This window comes from Zootoca vivipara, chromosome 9 (genome assembly GCF_965207765.1).
Source record: "Zootoca vivipara chromosome 9, rZooViv2.hap1.1, whole genome shotgun sequence".
Taxonomy (NCBI): domain Eukaryota; kingdom Metazoa; phylum Chordata; class Lepidosauria; order Squamata; family Lacertidae; genus Zootoca; species Zootoca vivipara.
Window position 1 is genome coordinate 48,468,934 of NC_142592.1, and position 17,310 is coordinate 48,486,243.

Sequence of the window (17,310 nt, forward strand, 5' to 3'; positions counted from 1 at the left end):
AAAGAGTAAACCACAACCTTCTAACAAAGAGAAACTCTTGCTGTCATCTGGCTGGCTCTGCAATGGGAGCACAGTCACCACAAGTGTCTGGGAAGCCTTTACCTTCATTTTTATTATCATTCTTCTTCTTTTTAAAGAGAGTTTGTAGCAGGCTTTCTTGGCTCGGCCTCACAAAAGGTAGAGAATTGCAAGCTTAATTTGGTTTTAGGCAAGGTTAGATGCCTGAAAAACTGGAGCTTCAAAATCACTGCCCCCTCTCCTTGCTTGGGCAGCCATCCAAGGCAAATTTTTGCAGAGTCAGGACAGGATCGAGCCAAAAGCCTTCACGCAACTGCTCTCACTATTCTCTTTAGAGAGCATTGAGAAGATCACTAAGCAGAGATACCTTGCTAGGACTGTGCTGAGACAAGCAGTTGGGGAGATTGAAAGAACGTTGGTTGCTAGAAAATGATCTGATGCAGAAGATTAATGGTTCTTCTGTGGATTCGAGAGACTCAGGGACAGAAGTGGGCAAAGGGCAGAGAAGCATCTCTAGGTAAGTGGCAAAGATCTGAACACAAGCAGGGGTAGCATTTCAACTTCCAACTTGAGGATGGTGCAACAAGCAGAGGCTGCCCCATCAAACAGCAGCCATTTTGTGGCATGTGCTTTTTAAAGGAAGTACATGAGAAAATACCCCAGCAGGGTCAACCTGACTTGGGCTACTCAGTCTGAAAATTTTGGAAGTCCTAAATAGGCAACTACACAACTCTTTGAGCCAGTGTTCCCACATCACAGAAACATAGGAAGCAGCCTTATAAGACTATTTGTCCATCCAGCTCAATACAATCCTACTTACTGTGACTAGGAAAACCTCTCCAAGGTCTCTGGTAGAGATCTTTCCCCTGACCTGCCAACTGGTCCTTTTTGCTGGAGATGTCAGGCTGAACCCAAGACCTTCTGCATGCAAAGCATGGACTCCACGGCTCTGTAGCTCAGGGGTAGGGCAATCTATCAATCTATACAAACAATGGATGTGCAAATCTATCCATTTCAGTTTCAGTTTCTCACTGTTCCAATCTTGCATTCAGTACTCCACATTCCCATATCAGTTTGTGATTCTGTTTTTTTTTAAAGAAGCCCTCATGAAAATTCATCGGCACATTAGTGTAGATTTCTCATAACTTACATATTTTTCTATGCAATTCTGCCTAATGTACACATTTTTGCATGCCAATTTTGCAAAAAAATTGTATGTTATTTTCACCGATATATGCTTTTTATGCACACCTTACCCTAATGTATGCATTTTCATATAGATTACGTACTCGACTGAAGAACCACAAAATTTGGAGAAGTGCAAATTTTCAAAGGATGGCTGTTTCTCAGTTCACATATTGTTTTGGAAAGTGTGAATTAGGTAGTATAAGGGGGAGGGCTTATAGGTAACAGCCCACCCTCATCAGGTTGAGTTCCTCTCAGAGCAGTAAGTCCAGTAGTGAATCAGATTACAGGAGTCAGGAAGCAGAGAGGGAGGGAAGAGGCTCTAGCAGCATGAAAGAGCCTCAACACCGAGTAGAGAAGGAGGCAGCTGGGGAGGAAATGACGGGAGAGCACTCAGAAGGACGGCCCTTCTCCCCCATACCTGAATTGAGGCGCACAGCACCCCGTAGGACGAGAGGGAGGCGCTTTGGGGTTCCCAAGCTGTTATGTTGGGCACGAAACAGAAAGAAGCCATTGCGAGGTTCTGACTCAGACTAAGCAGACATGCTTTCCAGATTCTTTGCACTGTAAATAGAATGCACAATAAAAACACCTTAAAAACAAGCAGGTGTGGAGCGTTGTTACTCAAGAGTAGCCGCAAGAACCTCTGACAGGTAGGTCTGCCATTAAATATGAAATGAATCTTATTTGTTCCCCATCTCTAACACAAACACACTTTTCTGCCTTCCAAAGTTCTTAAATGCTAGTCCACTGAAGGTCATAGCCTAGGAGTCTCAAGTAAGATGCAAACCATTACATAGTTTGCTCTCTTATCATATTTGCTTAAACAGATGTCTTTCCAGGACAGCTGATTAGCATTCTGAACAGCAGGACCACTCTCCTTCTATCTACCTTATAGTACATGAAAGGGAATCTCATTAGCAAAACACCAGTAGGTTTACAAATAGCATTAACAATTCCTTCTGCTCATCTAACACCTTCCTTTAAGAATTTCAAGGCACTCTGATGACAAGTAATTAAGTTATGGCATACCCCCAATGAAAGGGAGAACTCTGATTTTTTACCCATTTATATTACCATTCTGATTAAGAAAAACAAAACACTGAGCACCATGCTTTCCATTCACCTGTCTTGCAGCCGCAGCAGCTCTCACATCCTGATTAGTGCTAGGATACATATTAATCCCATGCTGGTACTGTATGAGCATGTTGCCCTAACTTATATATCGTTTGCTCACAGCAAAACAAAAAACAAACCAGCAAGAGCAACCCACAAGTCTCCTTTTGTACAGCAGAGCTAAAGAGCAAACAGAAGATCTGCTCCTAGAATGCCACCCTGAGAAGTTTCTGTACCCAGATAGCACTTTCTATTTTGGGGTTTCCGCCATTGAGTTTACAGCTGCAATCCCATTCACAATTACTTGCTTACTGTATTTATAATATGGTTGTAGGACAGTCCACAAACTTGCCTAGCACTAATGGATTTTCCCCTGTGAAGTCTTATTATTTTAAAAAATCTACTCCAGAATCAGAGACCAAATAACCTCCCCTTCTTCTCTCCATTTTTCCTTTGAAAAAAAGGAAAGATGGTTTAATTGAACTTTAATCCTGTAAATTTGTGGACTATGTAAAGACATCTTATTCAGTAACTGGTGCCAGGATGGAACAAAGATGTAAAATGTACCATGAGTCCTTTTGAGTTTATTTCCCCACCATTCTGCCAAGGAGCTCAAGATGGTATTGCAAAGTTCTTCCCCACCCACTTTTATCATCACAATGACACTGCCTGGTAGGTTAGACTTGTTGTTGTTGTTTAGTCGTTTAGTCGTGTCCGACTCTTCGTGACCCCATGGACCATAGCACGCCAGGCACTCCTGTCTTGCACTGCCTCCCGCAGTTTGGTCAAACTCAAGTTCGTAGCTTCGAGAACACTGTCCAACCATCTCGTCCTCTGTCGTCCCCTTCTCCTAGTGCCCTCAATCTTTCCCAACATCAGGGTCTTTTCCAAGGATTCTTCTCTTCTCATGAGGTGGCCAAAGTATTGGAGCCTCAGCTTCACAATCTGTTGAATTGTGTACACAATCTGTAGGTTAGACTGAGACACAGCAATTGGCCCATACCATAGACTGTCATGACCCTGGAGTCACGTCCCTCATTTATGAGGAGTGAGGGGGAGGACATGCAGGTCCAGTGCCACAAGTGCTTTCAGATTAACCTGTGAGGCCCACTCAACAGCCTGAAGATGCAGCACCACAATCTCTGACTCATGGGACTCAACAGCTAAAAACCTAGGAAGACCTGAGGCTCCTCCACAGTAGGAGATGACTGGAGGAGGTTGGGTCCTTTAAGTACAGCAGTATTTTGCTGCTCAGGTGGTGCTATTTGGCTGCACAAGCCCCTGCTGCTGTAGAAGGACTCCGCTCCAGCTTATTTCTTCCTGGAGTAATGGCATAAGAAGAGGAACAGGCTCATCTTGTCCAGAATCCTGTTCTCTCAGTGACCAACCAGATGCCTGTAGGAAACCTGCAAGGAGGACTCTCCTCTCCTGTGTTTTCCAGAAACTGGTGTTCAGAAGTGTTCTTGTTGTTTAGTCATTTAGTCACGTCCAACTCTTCATGACTCCATGGACCAGAGCATGCCAGGCACTCCCGTCTTCCACTGCCTCCCGCAGTTTGGTCAGACTCATGTTGGTAGCTTCGAGAACAGTGTCCAACCATCTCATCCTCTGTTGTCCCCTTCTCTTTGTGCCTTCCATCTTTCCCAACATCAGGGTCTTTTCCAGGGAGTCTTCTCTTCTCATGGGGTGGCCAAAGTATTGGAGCCTCAGCTTCAGGATCTGTCCTTCCAGTGAGCACTCGGGGCTGATTTCCTTCAGAATGGATAGGTTTGATCTTCTTGCAGTCTGTGGGGCTCTCAAGAGTCTCCTCCTTGTTTCTCAGACCACGGCGATTGCAGAGCGCTGCATTTCCCAGAGTACAGCATGAGCCTTGCCTCTTTCCTGAACCTTGCCCCTCTTTGGCTCATGAACCTTGCTAAGCCTCACTTGCCACACCACAGAGCCCAACAGTGGCAAAACTGCAGGTAGGGGTGGGAAGGCAAGGAAGCAACAACCCTGCTTGCATATGAGGATGCAGGCAGCATTAGTGCTGACCTAGTAGGGTAGAGATACAGAGTTCCCATGTCCAGTTTGGGTGGGGGGGGTATCAAAAAAAAGGAATCACCACTACACTTTGTTTTGATGTATGGCAAGCAGCAATTTTTCCTGGTCTCCATGCCCTTTGAAGAAAGCATGTAATAGGATCTTGTCAGGAAAGGAGAGTCCTAAAATATATATCTTTCCCCCTGTATAACTCTCCATCACAAATATAGTTTATCTGTGAGGGAAAGCCAGTGACTGCATAATTTCATGGTTGACTCATGTTTTAAGTGGTTTCCAAATTAGAGAGAGCTACACAGAAGCATGGAGGTGAAGGTAAAGAAGAAGCTAAACTGTTCTTAATTATAAGACAAGGAAACAATGAATATAAAGCAATGGCTTTATTTATATCCTCTCCCATGCATGGGGGTCGATACCACACGCCTCAGCTGTGTTTGCTGCATTCTGCCCATACTGCAGGAAAATCATTAGGCTCTATCATTTCCAACTCCAGTGCATGATGATCGTGTTCCCTGCTCACATTTGGATATTTCCACCTTAGAAAAAACAGCACATCCTTTAAAACAGGGTTGGGGAGCCTTCAATCTACAGCCAGATGGCCCACCCATACTATATCCCCACACCAAATGCCACATATATTTATTTAAATAATTTATATACTGAGTAACTACAATAGCCTCTAAGTGGTTTATAAGGATACAACACACTAAGTAAACAATCAGTTAAGCTACAAAATCAAAAATCCTGCTGTAAAAAAGATTCAGTAGATGCTGGAAGTTCAAGAGAGAGAGGGCCTGTTTGACCTCAGCTGGAAAAGAGTTCCACAAAATTGGGCCCACAATACTGAGGGATAGGAGCCATGCATTCAAGCCATGAGGGAACACTAACAGTGACTCCACAAAGATATTCAGGATCATGCAGAGATATAAGGAATGAGGCAGCCCTTAAGGCAGTGTTTTACAAACTTGGGTCTCTACCTGTACTACAGCTCCCATCATCCCTAGCTAGCAGGACCAGTGGTCAGGGATGATGGGAGTTGTACTCCAACAACAGCTGGAGACGCAAGTCTGAGAAACACTGCCTTAAGGAATCGTGGAGCAAAGTTGTTAAGCAAAGCTGCACAATAGTGCAATAACCTTGAGCTTGGCCCTGGTGTGGGGGAAGGCAGTGGAAACTTTTGAGCACCTGAGTTATTTACTGACAAGAGCCTGTCTCTGTCAACAGTCTAGCTGCAGGATTTTACTCCAACTAGAGCAGGCATCCCCAAACTTCGGCCCTCCAGATGTTTTGGACTACAATTCCCATCTTCCCCGACCACTGGTCCTGTTAGCTAGGGATCATGGGAGTTGTAGGCCAAAACATCTGGAGGGCCACAGTTTGGGGATGCCTGAACTAGAGCCTCCAGACCAGGTCCAAGGGTAGCCCCACACAGAATGTTTTAAAGTAATGAAGTATTGAAATTATCAATGCACAGGTCACAATAGCCAGACTATCCCTGACCAAAATTGCTGTACAATGTCACGAGTGGAACAGGTAAAATCGAGGTTGCATAGGTTCCCTGGCAAGCTGGGGTTGCATTCAGTGCCTTTTAAATGCCAAATGCAAGCCCTGGTGGTATTTGTTCCACTATTTCTGGTACATGAATAGGACTCAAGAGGCAGCTCTTATGTAAAACATTTGGGTGTATAATTGGTTCAGCAGCAGACCTCCAAATGGCAAAACACAAATAAGTATAGCATAACTAAAAGAAACAAAGCTTAATGTGTTATGTCCATGGAACTATTCAAGCATGTGAATTTTCAAATTAGCATATAAGGATTTGCAGGACAGGACCTACTTTTGATAACTACGGCTTCTAATCTTGCAGAATAACTTAACACATTTTGTGTTTCAGAAAAATAAAAAGGTGGAATAAGATCTACAAAACTTTGAAAATTCCTGGGATTATGAAAATAAAAGCACTGTTAATACACTTGGAAGTGTTTTCTTGCCACAGTCAAATTAATAGCTGTACTTTCCTTTCACTACTTTAACAAAAGAGAGGGGGAAATGGTCAGATACGCTTTTTGGCAGCAAGTGCATGGCCAAAGCAGTGCTCCCAAGCCCACACAACATTTTAACAACCTACTGTGAAAGCAAATATAGTCCTAAAATGGAAACAGTTAAGCATCAGGTTCCCATGGCCCTGGATTCTCTCTCTTCCTTCTACTAGACTGTTTTAAAAAGAATCAGTGTCATCCTTAGAAGGACAAGGACAAGGTGGAAATGCAGACATACAATAGTTTTTGAATTACCATCCAATAGATGGTAGGGTCCTGGCTGGCCTTACCTAATGGATGCTTCAAGCTTGCTCCTCCATGTTGTGCAATATATTGTGAAGAGAAGCCATGCAAGCACAGGTATTGTGATTTCAAGGACCCAACCACCCAACTGACCTTGGCTACATTCCTGCCTCTGACCTCTCAAATCATCATTTGCTGCTGTAGCTCTTGACTTCGGCCTGACATGGGCTACATAATCACATCTGTCACTTCCAGCTGACTACTCAAGAGACTGAATTCCCCATTCAGTTTAATAAAACATGTACTTAATATATATGAAATATATTTCTGAACAGGAACACCACAGGCTTCTCTCCAAGAGATGCAACAAAATGAGTTAACCACTCAAATCTGTTTGTTTTTAAAAACTCAAGACTGCCTTCCTTCAGACTATCTTGAGGTGAGCTAACCTTGCTTTTGCTTTAGTGTGATCCTTAAAAAAATGGTTTCTACTTGCCCCTTTAGCACAGTGATAACGAACCTGTTGCCCTTCGGATGTTGTTGGGTTCCAACTCACAGAATGGCCAGCCAGACTGGCCAATGGTCAGGGATGATGCAAATTGTAGTTCAGCACCATCTGGAAAGCTACAGAGTTAGATTATAAAGGCACATTCCCTTTACGCAAACACACCACCACCTATCCTCCTCCTCTGCCTGCTGTGTAAAGAGGTGGTCTAATGGGGTGGGGAATGAAACTGAGTGCAGACGGTGTGTCTTGGAGTCATTAAAGGAGGGTGCAATATCCATATCAAACGTGGTGGCCCCATTTATAAATTGCTATCCTCTACTGCTACCATACTTAAAGCTCTAACCATGTTCTCAACACTCCCCACCCCCTAGCAGCTACACAAAACGTCTCACTGAAAACAAGTGATTACACATATGCAATAAAATGAGATTAGTGTCAAACCTCAAACGGCTCCGTTTCCGAATGTTTCGGCTACCAAACGCCAAAAACCCTGAAGTAAATGCTCCAGTTTTCGAACGTTTTTCAGAACCCAAACATTCAACGCACCTTCTGATTGAGTGCAAGAAGGTCTTCAACCAATCAGAAGCCGCGCCTCAGTTGTCAAACATTTCAGAAGTCGAGCAGTCTTCCGGAACAGATTATGTTCGACAACCGAGGTTTGACTGTATTTAATTGCTTTGTATGCAAACCTGGCTTCCGAATAAACATTGTGGACTTAAGAACCAAAATCGTGCTAGTGAGGTTTGGGGGGGTGGGGGTGTTTTCTAAGTAGCATTTGACAAATGCTCAGCTGTAGGATATTATGGTTTTATGAAGCAAGGTGAAATTCCCTGTCCATAAATCACCCTTTTTCACTTTTTCAATTTTTTTTAATGCTGCTTCAGCCTTGGTAGAAATAAATTTTTAATACCTGAGCTCCTGTAACCCGACAAAGCATTTGTTAGATGCACTGTGCTCAGTCAGCCTTATTTCGCTCCCTCCTGAATGAAGGTATGAGAAAATGGATGTGTGCCGGCAAGGACCAGACAAGCCATCTGATTCCAGCCAAAGGGCTTTGGTGAGCTACCTGTCAAGCAGTAAATCATCTGCCTGCAGAGGGAGGGGAGCACACTCCTCCGCTCGAAGGTGACTCTTGAGAACAGCGGTCAGCTATGAATCAAATCCCCATTACATCACCAACTTCTGCATTTTAGGGATTCTCTTTCTTTCCTGTCGCTGCGTCTGTCTGCGTTGCAGCTATTCGTGGTGAAGCAATTACGAATTCGTTGGAAGGGTGCCAGGCATTTCCCCAAAGAGGCGTGCTGCCTACATCCCTACTCATTCTCTCCTATTCTGCATATATGGCATTAGCCATGATTCTCAAACATCCCTTGCACAACGGACCCAAAAGGTCATAGGCATAGGCACTCCCTATAAAGAGAAAGTGTGAAGAACCTTCTGCCGTCCTCCTACCTACACCATATGTTGGATTCACCATATACAGTGAGTTTCATCGCATTTACACGTTGGTTTCTTTTCATTTACTTGACAAGATTTATATGCTGTTTAATTGACATAAACCTTTGAGTGAGGCGACAAGATCTTCATTAAAAAAAAAAAAGCAACCAAATCGAAAGCTAAAAACACAATTGACATAAAATGTAGCAAAATATTTAAAAGGCCAGCAGTTTCAAAGCAAATATGCATAATAAACTGCATGTTAAAATTACTTGTGTGGATAGGCTTGCCAAATAAAAAATTAAAAAATCGGTTAGCAGGTGCCAAAAAACAATAAAACAGAGAGATATGAATGGGCAAAAGAGGCAGGTTCCAGGGAGTAGGTGCTAGCACAACAGAGGATCAATTCCTTGCAGATGTAGAACTGTCAGTTCCTTGTACTCAGTGCTATTTTTCTAGAAAAAAATGATGTGCTGGAACTCACCATGAACACCTCCCTCGTTCTCTAACACCCACCTGAGAGGTGCTGGAACTGAGCTCTGGCGAGGTCTGGCTGAAAAAAAGCCCTGTTTGTACTCTAAATTAATTGGGGTGTGTGCACATGCAATATGGTATGTTGTCTACCTGTGATGAGTTTAGTTGTTTGCCAAAGAACTCTGGAAATCGTGATTTGGTGATAGCAAAATTAGGCGTTCAGCGGCAGATCCAAGTGGGGTCCAACAGCTACACAGGGGCATAAAGAGCTTCCCACTCAAGCTAAGTGGGAAGGAGCACATAAATCCTTCTTCTGCCTGTGGCTTTTCCTCACAATTCCTCCCCTAACTTATTCTTGCCCCCTGCTACAAGGGGTTCTGGGTATGTTTTCCAACATTGTGACGAGTAATGACTCTAGGAAGGGACAGGCAGTGGGTACACAAAGGCAAAAGACAGTCTCTCCTATCCTAAATTCCTGCATCTTGCCCCTATTTTGTAGCTATTCAGTGGCAATCAGGATTCCCAGACTGAATGTCTAATTCCAGCCGTCTTGCTGCCTGCTTAAATATATTGTAGACTCTTAAGTTCCCATGGGACCCAATAACCATTCTTTTTTGTGATTTGCTTTAAGGAGAAGGTTGAGGATTGTATTTGGAACCTGTCATAAATTTCTTATGCAGAGGAAGGTTAAATGTGGCAGGTTAAATGTGTGACTAGGATACTCTTAAGGTTTATGACCGTTTCAAAACATTACAGCAAAGCTTACGAAGCTTACATATTAGATTCAAGCCAGTCACCAACTGTCAGGCAAATTTAGTGAGGACCGGCCATTTTTCATCTGCTGCTAGATGGGTAAGTATGTTAAGAATATCTATCCACTTATTAGCCATCCACTTTTAAAACAATGTATTCTACTAATCAAAATAAAATGACAACAACAAAACTAGCAGTGTAGAGTTTTGTCCCTTTCCTTTTTCTGTAACCAATCACTGCAGTTTAAGGTAAAGACAAACATTTATTCAAAGTGAAGAAGAAGTGGTTTGGCTGAACATATGCTCACTTCATGCCAAAGCATTTCTTTTCAGGGCAAAGGAAATGTGCTCAGACCAGGTACACTGTACTTCATCATTTTTTATATATATAAAAAAATCAAAGTGTCCAAAAGTACTTGGCACTGCATCACAAGTAGTAAAATGAGTCACCGGCTTGCCCCTCTTAAGACTACCTTCTGCACAAAGTGATCTAGTACAACAGTGCTAGCAAACTTGGTGCCCTCCATGTTCATTAACTTCAATGGGTCTACTCTCAAGCAAAACATTGCTGCATACTACCAAGTATGAGACCTGCATCCGATTTACATCTGATTTGCCAAAGTTAAATCCATAACATAACCTATTTCTCCACTCCACGAACATGCTATACGGCAGGGATGACGAACCAGTAGATCGTGATCTACCGGTAGATCCCCAGCTGATCCTGGTAGATCGCAGGATCCTTATGTACAAAACGTTCCGGGGGGGAAAGCTTAAAAGCTCTGTGCAATGTTCCCCAAAAAAGCTCAACAACTCTGGGCACTTCCCTCCTAAAAAAAAGCTCAACAACTCTGGGCAATCCACCCACCCTACGCACACTCCTCCTTCCTCCAATGACAATTGGTAGATCACTGTCAGTTTTTTTATACTGAGCAAGTAAGTGAAGAACTGTTAGCAAACAATAAAGTTTCCCAACAAACTTGATAGCTGCCTCTCAGGTTCTGTGGAAGAAGATTAGCTTGGATCCTAAAATAAGAACCTCTCCCCTACAGCTACCTGCGCCCCACAGAAAGCCTCTATGAAAAATCAAGCAATGTGGAATGGAGCATTGAGGGTTGCTGGGAGAGGAAGAAGCGGACTCTGACAGCAGTTCCCTCCTGAGGAGCAAGCTTCTCTGCTTCCCCTTCGCTCATTTGGCAGGAAAGCCAAGGGAAATCCTTCCCTTGCCACGGGCTCTGTTTCTTATCCTGAACTGAACCGCCTCTCCTCCCACTTTCATCCATAAAGGAACTCAGAGCACAGAGGTTTCCTTTTTTGTGCTCGTGTTCATTCGCTCCATTTAAAGCAGATGTTGTTCCTAAAGACAGCTGCTAAATTATACCAAGATCAACAGCTAACCAGCTACTGCCATAGATAGTCATGACTAAGGCTACTGTTCGTGCCACATTTTTCTTATATGGAACAAACTGAGTTGGCACCAATGGACACTCTGAGAAAAAAAACTATGCTGTATGCATTTCCTGAAGTTGCCCGACATGCCAAAAGTTAGCATAACAGTAATCTGCTGTGCAAACTTGAGAAATGAGAGAAATCGGTAATCACTGTAATGAGAGGAGCAAGTAAATACAACACAGCCAGTTCTACTTTTCTTACATTTACATCCCACTTTTCTTCTATCATAGACCCCCAAGGCAGTGTAAACATAGTTTCCAAGTGGTCATACATCCAAGCACTGATCTGCTGTCAGGAACTAGCTGGTCAAAGAGGAATGAGAGACACCAGCCAGGGAATCCCCAAGCAAAACCCCAGAGGTGTAAGACTCAGAGCCAGGGGATTGGTTGTGGGACACAGAGGAGCTGTCAGAGGGAGAAGATTGGTGGGAGGTGGTGTCGGAAGCTGAAAGAGCAACAGGATTTAGTGAGCAGGCAGAGCCTGTGACAGGGAACAGTTCAGACTCTGAGGCTAAAGCAGAGATGCAGCATCAATAGACTGCTGAAGAATCCAGGGAGTCTCTCCCTCCTGCTGTGACAAGCTCCCCTTCCCGCTGGTCTCCAAGGACATGCAGAGTAATGAGAAAAGCAGAGCAGAGGTCAGAGGTGGACAGACAAAGTTTGAGACTGCTTGGGGAACATCCTGAAGGTTTTAAGGGTGGTAGAAGGCCTTCAATCCTGGGAACTGCTCCATAGGAGCAAGACCTATTGGAAAGGGTTGCTGAGACCACCGGGCTGAGTTGCATTTCATTTCCTTAAATACTTAACTTCACCAGCATCATATATTTTCTTCCTTTCTTGCTGACTTGCATCTGACCCCAGCCCTGACACCTGCTTAGCTTCAACAAGGGGGTGGCCTTATGTGCCTTCAGCCTATATGCTGGGGCCTTGTTTGGCTAGATTCTTTGATTTTGAATAATCTTTACCTCCTCTGGGCATACAATATATTCTTGCACTGCGCTGCAGTTACCTAAATATTCAACATTCAACATCTGCATAAAGCAGACAGGTTTTGTTCATGCCAGCCACACAGATGCCAGAGGTCTCTGCCCCTACTCACCACAATTCTTCATCCAGGCAAGCACAGGACCTCCACACAGTTCAAGTCCTTAAGTGCTTTTGCCTAGCTAGAATCAGGAAGGCACAGAGAAGCGCAGGTGAGAGGTCTGGCTTAGGGAGAGGTGTGTAGCTTGGATGGGGTATTGAGGGCCATATATTGAAACCTGGAGGGCCACACTTGGCCCTCATTCCTGAGTCCTCCTCACTTCAGGCATTTAGCCCAAACCTGATTGTTTTGGGAGGCCTTCAGCTGAAGAAAACTGAAGGTTGTTTTCTTCTGTGCCTTCACTTTAGGTTTTTTTTAGAGTTTTATGAGTTCCTCATTTTTGCCGATTCCATTTTTTTATGGTTGCTTAATGCATTTTGTGAAGTTGGTTTTCTTACATGTCTGTTTGATTGTTGTAAGATGCTTCAATTTTCTTTCTGAGGAAAAAGCAGGATATAAGTTTTATAAGTAAGTAAAAGAACTGCAAGTATTTTGTATGATTCACTTTGCTAATGATGGGTATAATTACAGCACAGAAAAGAATGTGAATGGGGGAATTCTAACTCAGATAACAGATTAAGCCGGAGCAGCCAACAGAAATTGGCTAACTCTGACTCCCATCGGCCGGAGCCAGCGTGGTCAATGGGTGAGGGATGATGGGAGTTGTAGTCCAACAAAAGCTGGAAGACAGCAAGTTCTCCATCTGTGGGTTAAGCTCTGGTGCAAGGAACATGCAACACATTCCATGCCAGCTGAAGAGAGATACATTGCTTTTCTTAGAGCCTAAACATCTATCTAGCCCTTCCAGATACATTTCTGTATTTTGGGCTGCCACAGAAAGTAATAATAATACAGAATATGCCCTCAGATTGACACCGGGCCTATAAAATGCCATGGAAAAGAGCAGATTACTATCCAGAGAGCTGCAACTGTTGCTGTACCTCGAGTACACTTACATGGTGCATAGGCTATATAAATCATGCCTTTTTATTAGAACTAGCCAGAGAGTTCATACAAAGCAGGAATCTCAAATACCAAAAACAAATGTCTTACTCTCAGGCTTTATGCAAAGCTTTCTATTAAAATCACCAGGGCTGCACATGCATAATAGAGGGAGACATAAAACACAGCACTTCAAATGATCAATAGTAGAATCAAAAGCAGGTCTCACTTCTGAGAAGTGAACTATGATATGAGTTGAAAGGAATGGGATGCTGAAAATGATCCCGAGCCAATGGGATGTGGAGGGGCAAGAGTGCTAGACTATGATAAAGGGAGGAAGGCCTGGGTTCAGATCTCCACTCAGCCATAAATCTCACTGGGTGGCTTTGAGCCAATTGCTCCTGCTAAAGCCCAACCTGTCTCACAGGGTTTGTGTGCAGATGAAACTTGCAGGGCCAGCAAAGCCATTTGGTTCCCCTAACCTCTTTGGAAGTTGGGTAGGATGAAAATAGAATACCTAAATAAATGAACAAATAAATGCTGAAATGGTACTCCTACTTCTGCTGGGCGTGTGTGTTTGTCTTTACCCCCTATAAATCTTGTTCTCTTGTGTGTGTGCTGCGGAAGCTTCAGTAAAGCAGTTAAGCTCACCAACACAAAGCAGTTGTGGTTTTAAGTAGAGTTGTTTTACTTGACACACAAAAAACACTCTGTATTTACACAGTATATGCAGGTTACACCAAGAGTTTTCTCCCTCTGGTCCCAGAGGGGTCCCTGTATTTCAACATCCTTGCTGAAGGATGTCAACACGCAAGTTCTAAGCTATAGAATCATAGAATTGTAGAGTTGGAAAGGACACCAAGGGAGTACCAAGCTCCTGCAATGCAGGAAAATCAACATGCAGCAGCTTAGAGTTCTCAGATATGCAAAGATATGGTGATTCTCCAAGTCTTCTTCTCGGATGAGCTCTTCTCAAGGTGTTCAGTTAACTCCACAGTTGCACAACTATCCACTCCTTCCTAATAAGGACCAATGACCCACAACCCATGCTGTAATTTGAGTTACGTGCCTAATCTGTCCAGTAGCACTGATAAAGAAGTCACCAGATTTGGGCTAGGTGCACCTTGGGAATGAGCCAGCTCTTTCCTCACTAATGAAATTAACACATTAACTACATTCCTTAACAACCTCTGTGTCGTAACTGTACAAAAACTGGGTCTATAGCACATTTGCTGTAAAAAGTGCTATTACATGTTCATTCTTCATCCTGTGAGAATTTACACAGAAAAGGATTATACTGGAGCCCACCTTAGGTATGACTGAACTCCCCGGGGACTCAAAAGTGTGTCACTGTTTTGTGACAATTAGGTTGGTCTTAATAAAGGTATTGCCGAACTGTGAATTGAGGAAGGGAAGGTTCTACTTAACATACCTTTGCTTTTTTTTGTTTATTAAATTCATGTTAAACTGTATCAAACACACATTTAATTCGCTGATTGAATCCTTAGAGGATTATGACTAAAACAGTCTTGAGACAATATAAAAGCACAATGTTATCTTCTACATTGCACTTGCAATATTTTATTACATATCTCAACACAAAATATCCAATTTAAATGTGTATTTTATCTGAATAGGCACATTTCTAAACACATCGTATTCTAAAATATGCATTTTAAATATGTTTTGGCATCTTTTTGTAGCTGAGAGCTATGTTGCAAAATTCAGGTAAGTGTGAAATCCGAAGAATAATTATTTTCCAAGCTGAGCATTAGTTCAGGGGGTGCAGATCAGGTCAGTCTGCATCAGAATTCACAGAAACTGAATTCCTTAAGCATCTCTAGCTGTGACACAATGGAAAAAATCAGTAGGGAAAGGAACTGTTGAAAGCACGAGAGTCCTTCCCAAAACACTTGTCAGCTGCTGAACTTACAACCGCTCTCTTAGGACAGAATGTGTCAGTTCTGTCCTAAAGCATGCAAGGGAAAATCCACAACAATGAGGCAACAGGAGATCAAGGACACAGAAAATACAGAGATAAAAGATGAAGAGGCTAATCATATAAAACACACACTGGCCTACAGAACATGAACAAAAATTTATTCAGGTGGGTGAAGCAAGTTAAGTAGCAAAGAGAATAAATATCAGGTGAAATTGTATTATTATTTTTCAGAAGTGCAAGCTCTGACCAACATACAGAGATTAAAACAGGGGTCCAAATGCTTTCAGACTGTCTGAATCATACAGGAACAAAGCTAACAATCCACAGAGGAACAGACACCATGGGAATAGGGCTGCTTTCATTATTCTGGAATTTCACATCATGATGCCGTAGCATTCTGAAGGCCACGGAAACTCAGCATGCTGACATAAAGTGTATTGGCTGGCAGCAGACAGCGGGGGTTTTTTAACAAAAAGGAAAAGGAAAAGAAAGAAAAGGAAAAATCACTATGTCACATAGTTCAAAGCCCCAAAGGTCTAAGAGAAGCTGATATCATGCATCAAGAGAAATTGTGCAAAACATATAGAATCACAGAATTGTAGAGGTGGAAGGGACCCCAAGGTTCAACTAGTCCCACTTGCTGCAGTGCAGGAATCCTGCGCACACAGCTGTCCCTGGGTGGGCTCAAACCGCCAACCTTCTCGTTAATATATATAACTTTATGTTGCAGAAGACAAACGCAACCCACCAGAGGACTAAGGAGGAATCTAAACAGGTCACGATCTTCCTAATGGCAGCTTCTGAAGGAGAAAACCAGGTACAGATTCAAAAAGAACTGGGAAACAAAACACAGCTCAATAAATCACCTATTAGAAGTTCTCAGCTGCCTTGTGTTCTACAGTGGCTAATGCTCAGAGACAGAACTGAAGGGAACAACCACTCCTCAATTAGCTACCAAGCCAGCTATGCAATGTTGAATGCACGAGACAGAAACACTGTCTCTTATGAATTATTAAAATAGACAAATGTAACAAGATTGGTATTAAGATGTCAACATTTACATCTTATATAGAAAAGGTAAGAAAGAATCAACCAGGATTCTTATATGTGCAAGTCTATGCAAGATCCAAAGCAGATGTATTTCAAAGCCACCATTTATAATGTTAAAGTCACTGGTATCTAATGAATGGAGCCACCATTGGTTTTTCTTTATTTCGTTTTTTTAAAAAATCCATTTGAAATGGATTTTGCTCAATTTGAACAAAGTGTGCTGGTTTGGGCACTTTCCCAATACTGCACAGTTTGAACCTATTCTGTAATTGATAAGATCCATGGGACCCTTTAAATGTTACTCAGGCAACTTTTCAGTATGTAACTCCTGTGGAGGGAAGCTGTTCAAAATGACACAACCACATGAGTGGGGCTCAATTGTGCAGGATCTGAATAGGACCACAGAACTGTCACCTTGCTTGAAAAAATGGGGGTCGGAGGGTAGAGATTCACATTCTACGTTGCATATGGCTGGGTCATTTTAAAAGGTGTCCAAACTTTGCAAGAAAAGCTCACAACAAAATGGGAAAGTAACTCCCCCACAGCTAAAAACTGATATTTAAAAGGGGGCCTGAAAGGATTTAGTTTTGAAGCATTTAATATCTTTGTAGAGGATATGGTTTCAATAAATTGGTAGCAGTTTTACTAAGTTTTACTCAGAACAGACCCACTGAAATTGATGGGCATGACTAAGGCCCTATCTGCAGTATGCACTTAAACTAGTATCATAACACTCCGAACAGCCATGGCTTCCCCCAAAGGATGCTGGGAGCTGTAGTTTGTTAAAGGTGCTGAGTGTTGTTTGGAGGTCCATATTCCCTTCATAGCTACCATTCTCAAAATGCCCTGTGAAGGGGGATAGGCTGTTAAACCACTCTGAGAATTTCAGCCCTGTGAGGGGAGCACATGTCTCCTATCAACTCTCAACACTCTTAACACACTACATTTCCCAGGATTCTTTGGGGGAAGCCATGACTGTTTAAAGTCATGTTCATCAATTTCAATAGGTCTTCTGAGTAAAACTTACCT

General features: G+C 42.9%; 1 protein-coding gene across 4 annotated transcripts in view; it reads right to left on the reverse strand.

Moving 5' to 3' along the window:
* Positions 1-17,310, reverse strand: part of CHST11 (carbohydrate sulfotransferase 11) — a 175,924-nt gene that overhangs the window by 118,564 nt on the left and 40,050 nt on the right. For 2 of the 4 annotated variants that reach the window (XM_035126809.3, XM_060279896.2), the window contains exon 2: positions 12,746-12,784. The exons of the other annotated variants lie outside the window; for them this stretch is intronic. In XM_035126809.3, the coding sequence (XP_034982700.1) occupies positions 12,746-12,784 (39 nt within the window). The remainder of the gene's footprint in view (positions 1-12,745; positions 12,785-17,310) is intronic. 4 annotated transcript variants of the gene reach the window in all.